At 37.6% G+C, this 17,324-nt stretch overlaps 1 protein-coding gene across 2 annotated transcripts in view; it reads right to left on the reverse strand.

Annotated features, from left to right (window-relative positions):
* Positions 1-16,917, reverse strand: part of DCAF10 (DDB1 and CUL4 associated factor 10) — a 58,694-nt gene extending 41,777 nt beyond the window's left edge. Inside the window, exons 1-2 of one of the 2 annotated variants that reach the window (XM_069576127.1) lie at positions 16,266-16,917; positions 419-532 (exon numbers count right to left, since the gene is read on the reverse strand). In XM_069576127.1, coding sequence (XP_069432228.1) covers positions 419-532; positions 16,266-16,816 — 665 coding nt within the window. In that variant the 5' untranslated portion in view covers positions 16,817-16,917. The remainder of the gene's footprint in view (positions 1-418; positions 533-16,265) is intronic. The other variant, XM_069576128.1, reaches the window with a different exon arrangement.
* Between the last annotated feature and the right edge of the window lie 407 nt (positions 16,918-17,324).

A 17,324-nucleotide genomic window follows, 5' to 3' on the forward strand; every position in this document is an offset into this window, starting at 1 on the left:
GTTATTTCCCACATTATTGAGAATTTAAGGACCTTCAAACAATAAAGAAGTTCTCTGTGCCTATCTGTTTTTTTCCCCTCAACAGTTTGAATCTGGGGCCTGGTGGTGAGAGAGGCTAAGCAATGGCACTGCCCCAAAGCATTACAGGACTAACAAAATACATGGCTGAGGTTCATAATGATGGCCCTAATACACAAAGAGAAAAGGTAAAATCATATGGAAATGAAAATGCATTTCAGAAAGATTCCAATCCAAAATGGTTAACAGTAACTTTTGTAATTAAAAGGGTAAGTTGCACAATTCACAAATGTGTACCATCTAGTACTGCTGGTCAAGGCATTATACATTTTCACTAACTTCCAAAACAGAATATTTTGGGTCACATTAATAAAGTTTACTTTCTCATGGTAATACTAACCTTATATTATTTACACAGTCTTCATGAGCTTCAGAAAGTGTTTTTATGTGCTTTGAAGATATAGGATCAAAAAGTAGAACTTCAGTCTGTTCACAAGCAACTGTCAGCACTGACCTGGAAGGAAATGACACATTTCTCTTAGTTTACTTAGCATTCTCTTGTTTTATTGATACTCATCTATTTATGACTATATAAGATATAGATTAATAACTTCTGTCCATATTAGTAGCAAATATTTAAAAGATTGAGACTATTCACTGTTGCAAGTAGTAGTAGGAAATAGTAGTCTCATACATTATGGTGAAGTATAAGCTGGATGCAGCTTGTATGGAGAGTACCAGTATCTAACAAAATTTTAAACGTGCATATCTTTTATCTCAGCATTTTTTTTTCTGAGAAACCAATCTAGAGAAATAACAATTTCCAAATACAAAGAAGCACATATAAAGATATGCTTCATTGTATGGAGAAATTGGAAGTAACCTAAATGTACATGAAAGAAAGATCAATTTTATAAGCCATAGTATGTAATACTTTGCAAAATGGTGCAACACTTAAAAAGGGATAACTTTATATGCATACGAAGGGGCCTAAAACGTATTTTTACATGAGAAAAGCTGGCTTCAGAAAAATATGCTTAAATGAGGAAACTTAGGGAAAGATCATATAAATTAGGCAATTCTTCATCAGTATCTATTAAAGTGCACTCAAAGGTCTAGCATACATCCTACCAAACCAGTTTTAGTCAAACTAAACCTTTTCTTTTATGGATTTTAGTACTGTTTCTTGTTTCAGCCCTTTCCTATTACAAAATTACACTTTTATAAACCTTTTACAAACACCATTTTTTAAACTTTTTTATTGAAGGATAATTGCTTTACAGAATTTTGTTGTTTTCTGTCAAACCTCAACATGAATCAACCATCAGTTCAGTTCAGTTCAGCTGTTCAGTCGTGTCTGACTCTTTGCGACCCCATGAATCGCAGCATGCCAGGCCTCCCTGTCCATCACCAACTCCCGGAGTTCACTCAGACTCATGGCCATCGAGTCAGTGATGCCATCCAGCCATCTCATCCTCGGTCGTCCCCTTCTCCTCCTGCCCCCAACCCCTCCCAGCAACAGAGTCTTTTCCAATAAGTCAACTCTTCGCATGAGGTGGCCGAAGTACTGGAGTTTCAGCTTTAGCATCAGTCCTTCCAAAAAACACCCAGGAATGATCTCCTTTAGAATGGACTGGTTGGATCTCTTTGCAATCCAAGGGATTCTCAAGAGTCTTCTCCAACACCACAGTTCAAAAGCATCAATTCTTCGGAGCTCAGCTTTCTTCACAGTCCAACTCTCATATCCACACATGACTACTGGAAAAACCATAGCCTTGACTAGACGGACCTTTGTTGGCCTTTTTTGGGAAAGTAATGTGTCTGCTTTTCAATATGCTATCCAGGTTGGTCATAACTTTCCTTCCAAGGAGTAAGTGTCTTTTAATTTCATGGCTGCAATCACCATCTGCAGTGATTTTGGAGCCCCCCAAAATAAAGCCTGACACTGTTTCCACTGTTTCCCCATCTATTTCCCATGAAGTGATGGGACCAGATGCCATGATCTTCGTTTTCTGAATGTTGAGCTTTAAGCCAACTTTTTCACTCTCCACTTTCACTTTCATCACGAGGCTTTTTAGGTCGTATTCACTTTCTGCCTTAAGGGTGGTGTCATCTGCATATGAGGTTATTGATATTTCTCCCGGCAATCTTGATTCCAGCTTGTGCTTCTTCCAGCCCAGCGTTTCTCATGATGTATTCTGCATATAAGTTAAATAAGCAGGGTGGAATTAGCCATAAGTATACCTTATCTGCTCCCTTTTGAACCTCCCTCCCATCTCCCTCCCCATCCCACCACTCTAGGCTGATAGAGAGCCCATGTTTGAGTTTACTGAGCCATACAGCAAATTCCCGTTGGCTATCTATTTTGTATATGGTAATATAAGTTTCCATGTTACTCTTCCCATACATCCCACCCTCCCCTCCCTTCTCCCCATGTCCATAAATTTATTCTCTACATCTGCTTCTCCATTGCTGCCCTATAAATAACTTCAGTACCATTTTTCTATATTCCATATATGTATATTATCTTTCTCTTTCTGACTCACTTCACTCTATATAATAGGTTCTAGGTTAATCCACCTCATCAGAACTGACTCAAATGCATTCCTTTTTATGGCTGAGTAATACTCTATTGTGTATATATACCACAACTTCTTTATCCATTCATCTGTCAATGGACATCTAGGTTGCCTCCATGTTTTGGATATTGTATGCTGCTGCTGCTGCTAAGTTGCTTCAATCGTGTCCAACTCTGTGCGACCCCATAGATGGCAGCCCACTAGGCTCCTCCGTCCCTGGGATTCTCCAAGCAAGAACACTGGAGTGGGTTGCCATTTCCTTCTCCAATGCATGAAAGTGGAAAGTGAAAGTGAAGTCGCTCAGTCGTGCCCGACTCTTAGAGACCCCATGGACTGCAGCCTACCTGGCTCCTCCGTCCATGGAATTTTCCAGGCAAGAGTACTGGAGTGGGTTGCCATTGCCTTCTCCTCTAGATATTGTATAGTGCTGCAATAAACAATGGGATACACGAGTCTTTTTCAACCCTGTTTTCCTCAGGGTAAATGCCTAAGAGTGGGATTGCTGAGTCATATGGTGGTTTTATTTCTAGTTTTTTAAGGAAATCTCCATACCATCTTCCATAGTGACTGTATCAATTTACACTCCCATCAACAGTGCAAGAGCGTTCCCTTTTCTCCACACCTTCTCCAGCATTTATTGTTTGTAGACTTTTTGGTAATGGCCCTTCTGACCAGTATGAGGTGATATCTCATTGTGGTTTTGATTTGCATTTCTCTAATAATGAGCGATGTTGAGCATCATCTTTCCACATGTTTGTCAGCCATGTGTATGTCTTCTTTGGAGAAATGTCTGTTTAGGTCTTTTCCCCACTCTTTGAATTGTTTTTCTACCACTGAGTTGTATGAGCTGCTTGTATATTTTGGAAATTAATCCTTTGTCAGTTGTTTCATTTGCTATTACTTTCTCCCATTCTGAGGGTTGTCTTATCACCTTGCTTATAGTTTCCTTTGCTGTGCAAAAGTTTTTAAGTTTAATCTGGTCCCACTTGCTTACTTTTGTTTTTATTTCCATTACTCTAGGAGGTGAGTCACAGAGAATCTTGCTTTATGTCATTGAGTGTTCTGCCTATGTTTTCCTCTAAGAGTTTTATAGTTTCTAGTCTTACATTTAGGTCTGTAATCCATTTTGAGTTTATCTTTGTGTATGGTGTTAGCAAGTGTTCTAAATTCATACTTTTACATGTAGCTGTCCAGTTTTTCCAGCATCATTTACTGAAGAGGCTCTCTTTGCCCCATTGTATATTCTTGCCTCCCTTGTCAAAAATAAGGGCCCCGTAGGTGCATGGGTTTATTTCTGGGCTTTCTATCTTGTTCTATTGGTCTATGTTTCTGTTTTTGTGTCACTGCCATACTGTTCTGATGACTGTAGCTTTGTTGTATAATCTGAAGTCAGGGAGGTTGATTCCTCCAGCTCCATTCTTCTTTCTCAAGACTGCTTTGGCTATTCAGGGTCTTTTGTGTTTCCATATGAATTGTGAAACTTTTTGTTCTAGTTCTGTGAAAATTGCCATTGGTAATTTGATAGGGATTGCACTGAATCTGTAGATTGCATTTGGTGGTATAATCATTTTCACAATATTGATTCTTCCTACCCAGGAACATGGAATATCTCTCCATCTTTTTATGTCATCTTTGATTTCTTTCATTAGTGTCTTATAATTTTCTGTGTACAGTTCTTTTGTCTCCTTAAATAAGTTTATTCCAAGATATTTAATTCTTTTTGTTGCAATGGTGAATGGGATTGAATCCTTAATTTCTCTGATTTTTCATTGTTAGCATATAGAAATGCAAGTGATTTCTATGTATTGATTTTGTATCCTGCAACCTCGCTAAATTCACTGATTAGCTCTAGTAATTTTCTGATACTATCTTTAGGGTTTTCTATGTGCAGTATCATGTCATCTGCAAACAGTGAGAGCATTACTTCCTCTTTTCCGAGCTGGATTCCTTTTATTTCTTTTTCTTCTCTGACTGCTGTGGCTAGGACTTCCAGAACTATGTTGAATAGCAGTGAAAGTAGACACCCTTTCTTGTTTCTGATCTTTGGGGGAATGCTTTCAGTTTTTCACCATTGAGAATAATGTGTGCTTTTACTATGTTGAGGTAGGTTCCTTCCATGCCCTTTTTTGGAAGAGTTTTAATCATAAATGGGTGCTGAATTTTGTCAAAGGTTTTTTCTGCATCTATTGAGATTATCTTATGGCTTTTATCTTTCAATTTATTAATAGGGTATATATCACATTGATTGATTTGCATATATTGAAGAATCCTTGCATTCCTGGAATAAACCCAAGTTGATCATGGTGTATGAGATTTTTGATGTGTTGCTGAATTCTTTTTGCTAAAATTTTGTTGAGGATTTTTGCATCTATGTTCATCAGTAATATTGGCTTATAGTTTCCTTTGTGTTGTCTTTGTCTGGTTTTGGTATCAAGGTGATGGTGGCCTCAAAGAATGAGTTTGGAAATGTTCCTTCCTCTGCAATTTTTTGAAAGTTTTAGAAGGATAGGCATTAGCTCTTCTCTAAATGTTTGACAGACTTCTCCCATCTGGTCCTGGGCTTTTGTTTTTTGGGAGATTTTTGATCACAGATTCAATTTCAATGCTTGTAATTGGGTTGGTCATAACTTCTATTTCTTCCTGGTTCAGTCTTGGAAGATTGAACTTTTCTAAGAATCTGTCCATTTCTTTCAGGTTATCCATTTTATTGCCATATAGTTGTTCATAACAGTCTCTTATAATCCTTTTTTATTTCTGCATTGTTTGTTGTAACCTCTCCTTTGTCATTTCTAATTTTGTTGATTTGATTCATTTTTTCTTGATGAGTCTGGCTAAAGGTTGGTCACTTTTGTTTATCTTCTCAAAGAACCAGCTTTTAGTTTTATTAATCTTTACTACTGTTTCTTTCATTTCTTTTTATTTCTGCTCAGATCTTTGATTTCTTTCCCTCTACTAACTTTGGGGGTTTTTTGTTCTTTTTCCAGTTGTTTTAGGTGTAAAGTTAGGTTATCTATTTGATGTTTTTCTTGTTTCTTGAAGTATGACTGTATTGCTATAAACTTCCCTCTTAAGACTGCTTTTGCTGCATCCCATAGGTTTTGGGTTGTCATGTTTTCATTGTCACTTGTTTCTAGAAATTTTTTGATTTCCCTTCTGATTTCCTCAGTAACCTGTTGGTTATTTAGAAACATGTTGTTTAATTTCCATGTGTTTGTGTTTCTTACATTTTTCTTGTAATTGATATTGAGTATCATAGCACTGTGGTCAGAGGAGATGCTTGATATGATTTAAATTTTCTTAAATTTACTGAGGTTTGTTTTGTGACCCAAGATGTGGTCTATTTTGGAGAATGTTCCAAGTGCACTTGAGAAGATGTATTCCTCTGCATTTGGATGGAATGTCCTGAAGAAAGCAATGAGATCCATCTCATCTAATGTATCATGTAAGACTTGTGTTTCCTTATTAATTTTCTGTTTTGATGATCTGTCCATCAAAAGTGGGGGTGTTTAAAGTCTCCTACTATTACTGTGTTACTGTCAATTTTTTTTATGTCTGATAGTCAAACACCATTTTGATTTCTGAAAATCTACTGTCTTTTATTGATTTTGTCTTAGTTTTCTGTAAATACTAATCTTTTAGATTCAGACCTAGCAAACAAAATCTTGAACTGATTTCAATTCAGGATTGAAATTGATTTTACTTTCAAATGAAATTCTGAAAGTGCAATCTTTTTAATATATAATTCCAAAAGCACATGAGATTTTTACACTTTAAGATGAAAGTGCATAAGATAGAATTCTAAATGGCCAAACTTTAAAATTCAGAACAAATGTTTTACAAGATAAGGGAAAGCATCTACTAAATTGAAGTCATTTCCATATTTAGAAATCATGAAATTATCCTTTAAAGGGTGTCTGCTTAAATCCTTTTGTGAGGTATCTGAATTTTAAAAATTTAATAACATCTGAAGGATTTTTGTATTAGTTGACTACCATGAGTAGTCAACTAAAATATTCAAATATATCTAATTTTAGAAGATGCATAAATATTTCTTTTTGTTAGAAGAGTCATGAAATGAACTTGTCTTCATAAAAGTAATGAATCAATGATTTTTGGAAAGTCTTAATATTAAACATTATAAACAAGAGAGCTATTAAAAGATCAATAAGACTGATAGTCATTTTTTCATTTTAATATAATCTATTTTTGTACATGGCATAATTTGTAACTTTTAAAACTGGATGTCATTTGTCCCAACATCAAACTCTATACTTTGTAAATTCCATCTTTGTCATATATAGATTTTCTTTTAGGACTCTACATTCTATTTCATGCAATTTCTAAAAGGGCTGGCAAGCAGCCAAGCAAGACCCCCTCACTGCCCTAATAAACATTTTTAGTGGAAGCTAATGTCATACTGTCTTCTCCAAATGAATTTTAGATAAAGCATGTTAGGTTCTACTAGAAAATCTTGGTATTTTTATTAGGATGCAGTGACTTTACAAATTAATCTGGTAGAATTTATATCATCTCATCAGTAATATGCACCATTTTCCATATATTTAAGATATTCTTAGTAAGAGAACTATAACAATTATTTGTACATCCTTATACATTAAGAATTGACATAGGAAGTTATACATACACATACATATCCACCTGTGGATTTTGAGGTTGTAATAAATCTGTAGAAAAGTTTACATAGAGTTGATAGTTTTACAATACAGAGACTTCCAATACTTGAACATGGCATATCTCCATTTACAATGGAGATTTTCTCCATGTAGATCATGCCTATCTTTCATTAGATCTATTCCTGGGTACTTGAGATATTTTTTGATGCTCTTGTAAATGTTCTTTTTAAAATTTTGTTTCATTTGTTGTTGGTATACAGAAGGCCAACTGATTTTTAAAATGCTATTTATTCATCAATCTTATTTTAATATTTATCACGTTTTTGGTTTTTTTAAAATTTATTTTTTTTTTAATTTTAAAATCTTTAATTCTTACATACGTTCCCAAACATGACCCCCCCTCCCACCTCCCTCCCCACAACATCTCTCTGGGTCATCCCCATGCACCCGCCCCAAGCATGCTGCATCCTGCGTCAGACATGGACTGGCGATTCAATTCTTACATGATAGTATACATGTTAGAATTCCCATTCTCCCAAATCATCCCACCCTCTCCCTCTCCCTCTGAGTCCAAAAGTCCGTTATACACATCTGTGTCTTTTTTCCTGTCTTGCATACAGGGTCGTCATTGCCATCTTCCTAAATTCCATATATATGTGTTAGTATACTGTATTGGCGTTTTTCTTTCTGGCTTACTTCACTCTGTATAATTGGCTCCAGTTTCATCCATCTCATCAGAACTGATTCAAATGAATTCTTTTTAACGGCTGAGTAATACTCCATTGTGTATATGTACCACAGCTTTCTTATCCATTCATCTGCTGATGGACATCTAGGTTGTTTCCATGTCCTGGCTATTATAAACAGTGCTGCGATGAACATTGGGGTACATGTGTCTCTTTCAATTCTGGTTTCCTTGGTGTGTATGCCCAGAAGTGGGATTGCTGGGTCATAAGGTAGTTCTATTTGCAATTTTTTAAGGAATCTCCACACTGTTCTCCATAGTGGCTGTACTAGTTTGCATTCCCACCAACAGTGTAGGAGGGTTCCCTTTTCTCCACACCCTCTCCAGCATTTATTGCTTGCAGATTTTTGGATCGCAGCCATTCTGACTGGTGTGAAGTGGTACCTCATTGTGGTTTTGATTTGCATTTCTCTGATAATGAGTGATGTTGAGCATCTTTTCATGTGTTTGTTAGCCATCCGTATGTCTTCTTTAGAGAAATGTCTATTTAGTTCTTTGGCCCATTTTTTGATTGGGTCGTTTATTTTTCTGGAGTTGAGCTGCATAAGTTGCTTGTATATTTTTGAGATTAGTTGTTTGTCAGTTGCTTCATTTGCTATTATTTTCTCCCATTCAGAAGGCTGTCTTTTCACCTTGCTTATAGTTTCCTTTGTTGTGCAGAAGCTTTTAATTTTAATTAGATCCCATTTGTTTATTTTTGCTTTTATTTCCAGAATTATAAATCACATGTTATTTTAGGTTTTCTTTGTCAATTATCATTAGTCATCTATAAATAACTGCTTTCTTATTTTTAATACTTTTTTCCTTTGCTGCACCTACTGAAGGCTAGGACCTTCAGTACAATGTTGAACAGAAATGTTTATATAGCAACTCTTGTCTTATTCCTGATCTTTAAGAATACATTTACCATTTCATCATTAAGCACAGTGTTTGCTATAAGGCTTGTTTGTTTGTTTTGGTAGATTCCTACTAGTGGATTCAGGAAAGTCTCTTCTACCTCAAATCTGTTACATTTTTTTTCATTAATATACATTAAACTATATGAAATATTTTCTAACATTTATTGAAATTATACTATAGTTTTCTTTTAATATGTTAATGTAGTGATTTACAATTAATATATTTTCTAATGTCAAATCAATCTTTCATTTCTACCATATTGCTACATTCAGTTGGCTAAAAAGGTGGATTCACATCTCTGGCTACCCTCCTTTTGCAGAGCTTGGCCCTGAAATTTCCTCACTGCCTCAGTTCTCTACTCCCTTCAAACATAACCGTTTATGTCTTATATTAGATACTGATGTTTTTCTGTAGCTTTTCTAATTATTCTCAGTTGGAGGGTTGGTCCAAACCACCTATTCTGCTACTTCTGGAAAGGTACAATCTCTGCTTCTTAAACCTGAAATTATATCCCCCTTCTCACTCTAAATATTGTTTATCTGGGTATTCTATTGATCAATTTAATGAGTATGTTTCATTATTCTTTGTCTTTTCAAAGACAAATCTTTCTGTTGAGTATTTCTACTTGATTTTTAGAATTTCAATAATTTTATGCTATATTTCTGTATTTCCTTCCTTTGGTTTTCTTCAGATTTACTTTGTTATAACTTCACTATTCTGTTATTATTTCTTGAGACAGATACTCGGATAATTAATTTTCCTTGTCTTCCTTTCTAGTTTATTAAAAATCATAATTTTCATACTAAGTATAGATTTATTTATATCCCACAACTTTTGAGATGTGGTATTTTCATTTAGTTCTAAATATTTCTAATTTCCATTATCATTTCTACTTTGACTTATGAGCTATTTATAAATTTTTACTTATATATATTTAACTTGAAAATACATGCTGTTAATTTCTAGCAATCACATTATCCTGAGAAACTATTTAATGACAATCTTTTGAAATATGTGGTCTTATAAGAAAGGAATTTTTAACTCATCTTTGTGTGTGTGGGGACAAAAAACCATGAGGCAGCTGTTACATAAGTGTGATATTAAAAAATACTAAATATTCAATAGTAATATAAATTAACATATGAATAAAAAATTTAAAATTTAAAAGATAAAAACAGGCTAACCTATAGGTTATAAAAATGCTTGCCAAGTGATATTAATTCTAACTCAAATTGTTTATCATATTATTCTACTAACTCCCAAACATTTATTAATTTTAGAAATTGTAGCCATAATTATCTCTTTGACCCAGATGCCTTTGTTTGGACCATGAACTGCCATAGGAAACTGCATAAAGACCCTCTAAGAATTTCCACATTAAACAGGTAGTCATTCATACAAAACAAACTTATGGTTATAAAAGAGGAAGGAAGGAATGATAAATTAGGTATAAAATAGGAGATTAACAGATACAAACCACTACAGATAAAATAGATAAGCAACAAGGATTTACTATATAGCACAAAGTATAGTCAACATCTTGTAATATCTATAATGGAAAAAATCTGAAAAAATATACATATATCTAAGTCACTTTTCCGTACACCTGAAACTAATACAATATTGTAAATCAACTATATTTCAGTTTTAAAATTCCTTATAAATAGGTAGTTATTAAGTAACCTGTGGTCTTGATATTTTTTAAAAAAAACACTCTTAATAGCAATAAAATTGTTCATGGAGCTGAATCCTCTTTTTAGCTTTTGCTCCAGTTAACAGTAAGTATACTGGAAAAATTTTAGCCCTTATAACGCTTGCTGTTAATTTTTACATTCAATTGTATTAATAACTGTCACAAAATAATTGATACATCATATTTGATATCAAACCTAATCCTTCAGCCCAGATGAGACATATTGTAATACAGTAGTTAAGGGAATAAACCAGAGTACAAATCCTTTGTGTTTAACCTCCTTTCTGCATCTCAGTTCTCTCAACTAAATGTTTCTGATATAGAGAAGACTTTATTTTGGCAGTCATGTTCATTAATAAAGTGAGTGTTATTAATGCCTACGGTGGGTATGTATTCAGTGGCTTTTGGCAAAATTATACCACTAAATAAAGGTGAAATTCAGTAAGAATGATAAGATTAGGGATCTGTAACCATATGGTATTCATGCATAAACCACCCCACTGACCTCATTTACCTGCCAGGGGTTCTATCCTGCAGTGGGTGTTCACACTTTGTCAAGAGAATTAACGTTTGGATGGTGCCTCCAGTAGTGCCATTACTCTCATCTGACTGCTCCTTTTATCTCTGGATCTCCCAAGAATCTAGTTATCACAAATGGGTTACTCTAGGAGATCCTATGGAAGGTGCTTAAGTACTAGGATGGCACTCAGTGAACTTGGGGCAGTAACTATTCAACCACCATGGATATATATTAATATTTTAACAACTGGTACAGCTGAACCAATGTGTACTAGCTGAACATCAGGCCTGAATGTGGTATTCTATACATACTCTTTAGAAGTAGTATTGTCTCTATGTCTGCCTGATTAACTGAGGTATACTATAATGTACATTAATATCAACTCTATGATAAGTTTTCTCTTTTCTCCTTGAAGTTATCAATTTTGGATGTATATAAGTTAAAAAACTCAATTTCAGAATTTTATTTTTCAGGTGAATTGATCTGAATATAAAGTAACCTATGTCTAGAAATTTTTTTGCCTTAAAGCCCATTTTGTTGATATTAAATATAGCTCACCAGCATTCTTTTGCTTAGGTGTTTGATATATCCTCTTTATCTTATGTACAAAAAGTACACTTAGTACTTTTATATTATAATTAGTAATATTTGTATTTATTTTCAGTGATTCTTTGTGTTTTATTATACCTTTTCTACTTTTCTTCCCTTTCCCTTTCTTGTCTTCTAGAATATGTTTTTCCTCATTCCAAAATTTTTTCTTCTTCTAGTCCTGAAATAATACACTAATTGTCTTTTGGTGGTTACCTTGTACATTTTAGTATGTACATATTAAAGCCTGAAGTTAATATATCACAATTCTCCCTCAAAAAAATAAGGAACTTCGAACATTCCTTCGTAATTTATATGCTATTGTTGTCTTCTATTTTAGCTACATCTTTGTTAATCCCAAAAGACAAAATCAGATTGTTTTACATACAAATTTCCCACTTTATTTGATCTTCATTCCTTCTAATATCTCAAGACCTTACAGCTGAAAACACTTTCTTCTCTCTGAACTTAGAATTCCATTACTGAAGGTCTGGTGGCAAACTTACTGAGCTTTGATTGGATGCTTATGTATTCATCTCATCTTTGTTCTCGACAAGAACAAAGAACCCATATTTGCTGGGTATAGACATTCAGGTTGGCAGTTTTTCCCAGCATACTGAAATGAAATTACCACTATCCTCTAATTTACACTATTATTGATGACTGGTTGGCTTTCACTTGCATAGTTACTCCTTTGAAGGCCTTTTTCCCTCTGGCTTTTATTATTTTATATCTGTTGTCCTGCAGTTTCCTATATGGCAAGGGAGAATTCCTGCTAGGGGTGTATCAGGTTTCTTAAATCATTTGATACCTTTCTTCAGTTCTGGAAAGTTCTCAGCTATTGCTGCTTCAAGTTTATTTTATCCTATTATTGCATTTTTGTTAGGAACTAACCAGATACACAGTGTGCATTTTTCTCTTTGTGCTTTGTGTCACCAATCCTCCTTCATTTTTCAGTCTCTTTGCCTCTCTTGTCTGCAGTCTGGATAAGTTCTTCACTTCTATTTTCCACTATACTAATTCTCTCTACATCAGTGCCTAATGTATTCTTATAGAGGATAGCATAAGGATAGCATAAAAAGTCCATATTATTGCAAATATTATCAAATTTCCTTTTCAAAATGCCATTTTAGGAGGTGACACACTTATCTTGACAATGCTGCTATTGCTTAAAACATTTTACAGTTCTTTACAAATTACCTTCTGGTCCAGGTAGCCTTCATTTTTCTTTCTTAATGCCAAATTGTTTCTAGTCTGGTCTCTATCAAAGACTTAATTTTAATTCTTACCTTCTGTATCACCTCTTCTTTTTGTACTGAGAAGTCCTTGACAGTGGTTACAGTATCCAGTAAGCTGATTTAACTTATATACAACTGAAGGATATGTGAAATCATCTCATTTAACAAGATATGTCAAATTTATATAAAACCATTTTAAGTCCTACAAGAACTGGGGCATATTAGATGTAGTCAGTAGACTAAAAAATTAAAACACTGAACTATTTTCACCTATTACCTTGGCAGAAATGAAAAAGAATGGCAATGTGCAATACTGGCAAGGGTACAGGAAGACAAGCACTTTCATTGGGACTGAGAAGAATAAGGACTGGTACAAAGGGGAATTTAATAATAGGAATCCAAAATCTTCATAACCTTTTACTCATTCTAAGGACTTACCATAAGGACATAAATTTAAAATATCAGATTAGAGGTTTTAACTAATGAAAAATTTTAAACAATGCTGTAGAAATATATTCATTAACATAGATAATTCATAATGTATGAAAAAAGGCAGGCTACAAAACAGTAGGTTCTTTTTTTTTTTTTTAACATCACTAGCATAAATTTTTTTTTTGATTTATTTTTTTATTTTTTAATTTAAAAATCTTTAATTCTTACATGCGTTCCCAAACATGACCCCCCCTCCCACCTCTCTCCCCACAACATCTCTCTGGGTCATCCCCATGCACCAGCCCCAAGCATGCTGCACCCTACGTCAGACATGGACTGGCGATTCAATTCTTACATGATAGTATGCATGTTAGAATTCCCATTCTCCCAAATCATCCCACCCTCTCCCTCTCCCTCTGAGTCCAAAAGTCCGTTATACACATCTGTGTCTTTTTTCCTGTCTTGCATACAGGGTCGTCATTGCCATCTTTCTAAATTCCATATATATGTGTTAGTATACTGTATTGGTGTTTTTCTTTCTGGCTTACTTCACTCTGTATAATTGGCTCCAGTTTCATCCATCTCATCAGAACTGATTCAAATGAATTCTTTTTAACGGCTGAGTAATACTCCATTGTGTATATGTACCACAGCTTTCTTATCCATTCATCTGCTGATGGACATCTAGGTTGTTTCCATGTCCTGGCTATTATAAACAGTGCTGCGATGAACATTGGGGTACATGTGTCTCTTTCAATTCTGGTTTCCTCAGTGTGTATTTTTACGTTAAAATAAACATACAAAGGGAGTTCCAAGTGGTGCAATAGTTAGGACTCTGCACTCTCACTGCCATGGCCCATGTTCAGTCCCTGGTCAGGGAACTAAGACCCACAAGCTGCACATGGTGCAGTCAAGAAAAAAATTTTTTTAACAAATAAAAAAGATATATACAAAGAAAAAGATTCCTTAGATATCCACTTACCCTCTGAGATCATAAAGGATATTTAGCTTCTTTTAGTTTCATTTACTGTCTAGGTTTTCTACAGTTAGTAACTAATAATTATATAGTTGCATGTTATTGCATGAAATATCAGGGTACCTAAATAAAGTACCACCCTTTACAAAAATGTTGCTATAGGAAAACACAGCCCATATTCAAACAAGAACTATCAGTAATATACTCCTCATTCTTATAGTACTGGTAATGAGAATTCCTTCTTCATAACTCATTCTATCCCTCTCACCCCCTACCTAAAATTCCACCTTCAAAGAGTAGAAACAACTATTTCTGAAGGCCTGAGAGAACAGGTAGGAGGCTGGAAGGAAAAGAGCTGAGATATGCTGAAGAGAGGAACTGAAGGGTTATGAAGAACAAACGGCCGGTATTTTGGGAGAAACTTTAGGAATAGCACTTAGTTGGAGGAAGGAGTGAGGAGAGGAGATTCCACAGATAAACTTCAGCAGAATAGTTTCTCCTCTCACCAATCTTCCCTGTATTCAGGTGCACAGTCAGTGTTTCAAGTCAACTACTATATTAAGAAAAAGCATTTGCAAGTGAAATGAAATAGGGTGTACCTGCTCAGTGACCCCAGATTCTGACACTTTGCTCCTTCCTTAGCATATTTTATGTCTTTCTTCAGCACAATTTTTTCCTTTGTTAACCTATCATCTTTCAGTTTCTCTAACATGATATGTTAGAGAACCATAGGTCGTTTGACATACCAGTTCCTTCATCTGAAATATTTCTATCCCCTCCCCAACACTGTCTTGACTATTTATCTCCTACTCATCTTTCCATCTTGGTTAAGTGTCACTTTCTCAGGGAAACCTTGAACACCCTAGTCCACAACAGGTTCTTTCCAGCCTTTATCTCAACTTGTAAATATACATTATTAAATTATCTAGTATGCTTAATTTCTAGTTGAACCAATAGGTCCCAAGACTAATGAACGCGATGCCATTTGTTATTTTGCCCACCAGTGCCACCTCTGCCTCTGGAGCATAGCAAGTGTTCAACAAATACATGCTGAATGAGGGACTGAGTGAATGAACAACTAAGCAAATAACTAGGAATCCAAAGGCCCTGATTTGGTATGAGTTGTATTATTTATGAGGGGCTTCCCTGGTGGCTCAGACGGTAAGGCCTCTGCCTGCAATGCAGGAGACCCGGGTTCGATTCCTGGGTCGGGAAGTTCCCCTCATGGTGGAACCCTGTGTAAAGTTTTTCCTTTGCCTGCTGTTGAACTTGTTCCTGTACTCAAATAACAAAGTTTAAAAAATAGATATCACTTTGAAAATTCTCCATAGCTCAAAGTAAACCGAGGCCAAACATGGTATTTTAATTATGCAAGAAAAAGGCAAGATACCATTAACAGAACATCTAGTCTAGCCTGGAAACTTCACAGATGCCCACATCACAAGATATCTCTCTGCAGGATCTTAGTATCTTACTGGAGAAAAAGAACGAAGGAACCCACACTTGTCCCCTAAGCGCAAGTTGGGAACAGGGATTCTGCAGGCTCCATACCCTTGACAAAGCTTAGGTGGGAAAAACATGCCTAGGGCGTCAGTGTGAAATGAGCATTTATTCAAAGTGAACTTATTGAGCATCTACGGTGTACCAGAAAGCCTAGCTCTGGACTGGCTCTGACAAAGCTGCCGGGGTTGCTTTAGTCACTTCAGAGAGCTCTGGTCCAGAGGAGGAGCAAACCAGCCCCGGGTTCGCCTACCTCCAAGTGCCGGACGGGGCCTCCAACAGCGACAGAGCGCTTCACAAAGAGTCAGGGGCACGAAAGCCGGCCGCCCCACGGGAACTCGCAAACCCCAGGCCTGGCTGGGCGAGCGGGCCCTGGGCAGCCGCCCACCGGCAGCCGCGCCAGGAGGAGGCGGGTCCCCGCCCTCCGAGGGGCCACGCTTACCCGTCGGGCGAGTACTCGAGGTTGAAGACTGCCCCGTGGGTGCGGGTGCTGAGGTACACCGAATCCGCGGGATGGATGGAACCATAGAGGTTCGTCATGGTGCGGAAATTGTCCCGCGCCGGGTCCACGAACAGCCCGCGGCCCAGGCTGCGCTCTCTCAGCCACCCGAAGAGCCGGGCACCAGGGCTGCCCAGGCGGGCTATGAGGCAGGGCTGGCCGCGGCTCCCGGCCCTGCAGTCAGGCCCGGGTGGCCGGCGCGGCGGGGAAGGCGGTGAAGGATCTCCTTGAGCGGAAGCGGCTGAGGACTCTAGAGCTCCGGGCAGCCCGAGCTCCCGCGCGCGCCCGGCGGGGGGCTCCGAGGGGGCGCACGGACTGCGAGGGCTCCCGCCGGGCGACGGGGGAGGGGCTGCGTCAGCCCTGGGCTGTAGTGGCGAGGGCGGGGAAGGGAGCGGCCCGGCAGCAGCCGCCTCTCTCGCGTAGGGTGCCGGCTCCTCAGCCCCGGCTCCAGCCGCCCTATTCCCTCCGGGGCTACGGAGCCCGAGGGGAAACATGGCCAACGCCCCCGCCCCCGGCTCCCGGCCGCTGCCCAGCCGGCCAACACCTCAGTACTCCCGCTCCAGCCGCCACTTCCGGCGTGCGGCCGCCTCACCTCGCCGGCTGGGAAACCCGCGCCGCCTCTCGGTATCATCCGCCGGGGACCAGGAAAGCGGAGACACCATTCGACTGGGGGTGCCACAGTCGGGAGGGTTGGAGGTCTAGAGCTACTGTGTGTGCGACAGTGAAGATGCCCAGGGCCTAGGCTGCATGGGGCAGCGCTAGCATCCGGGAACTGCGTGCGCTATTGTCAATATGTGGTTATCACTGACCAGACTGGGTCTATGGGGATGACAGGGTCTGACTGGTCAGTCCAAGAGGCTGAGTATGTTTGGGTACTGTTTACATAATCGTCTCTACTTTACACTGAGACCAACGAAGGTAAGAAATGACCATATGATGTGCTGCTCACACAGTAAGCAGCATGGTGTACTGCCTACTCAGCCTGGGAATCTAGGGACTCAG

This window comes from Ovis canadensis, chromosome 2, assembly GCF_042477335.2.
Source record: "Ovis canadensis isolate MfBH-ARS-UI-01 breed Bighorn chromosome 2, ARS-UI_OviCan_v2, whole genome shotgun sequence".
NCBI classification, from domain to species: domain Eukaryota; kingdom Metazoa; phylum Chordata; class Mammalia; order Artiodactyla; family Bovidae; genus Ovis; species Ovis canadensis.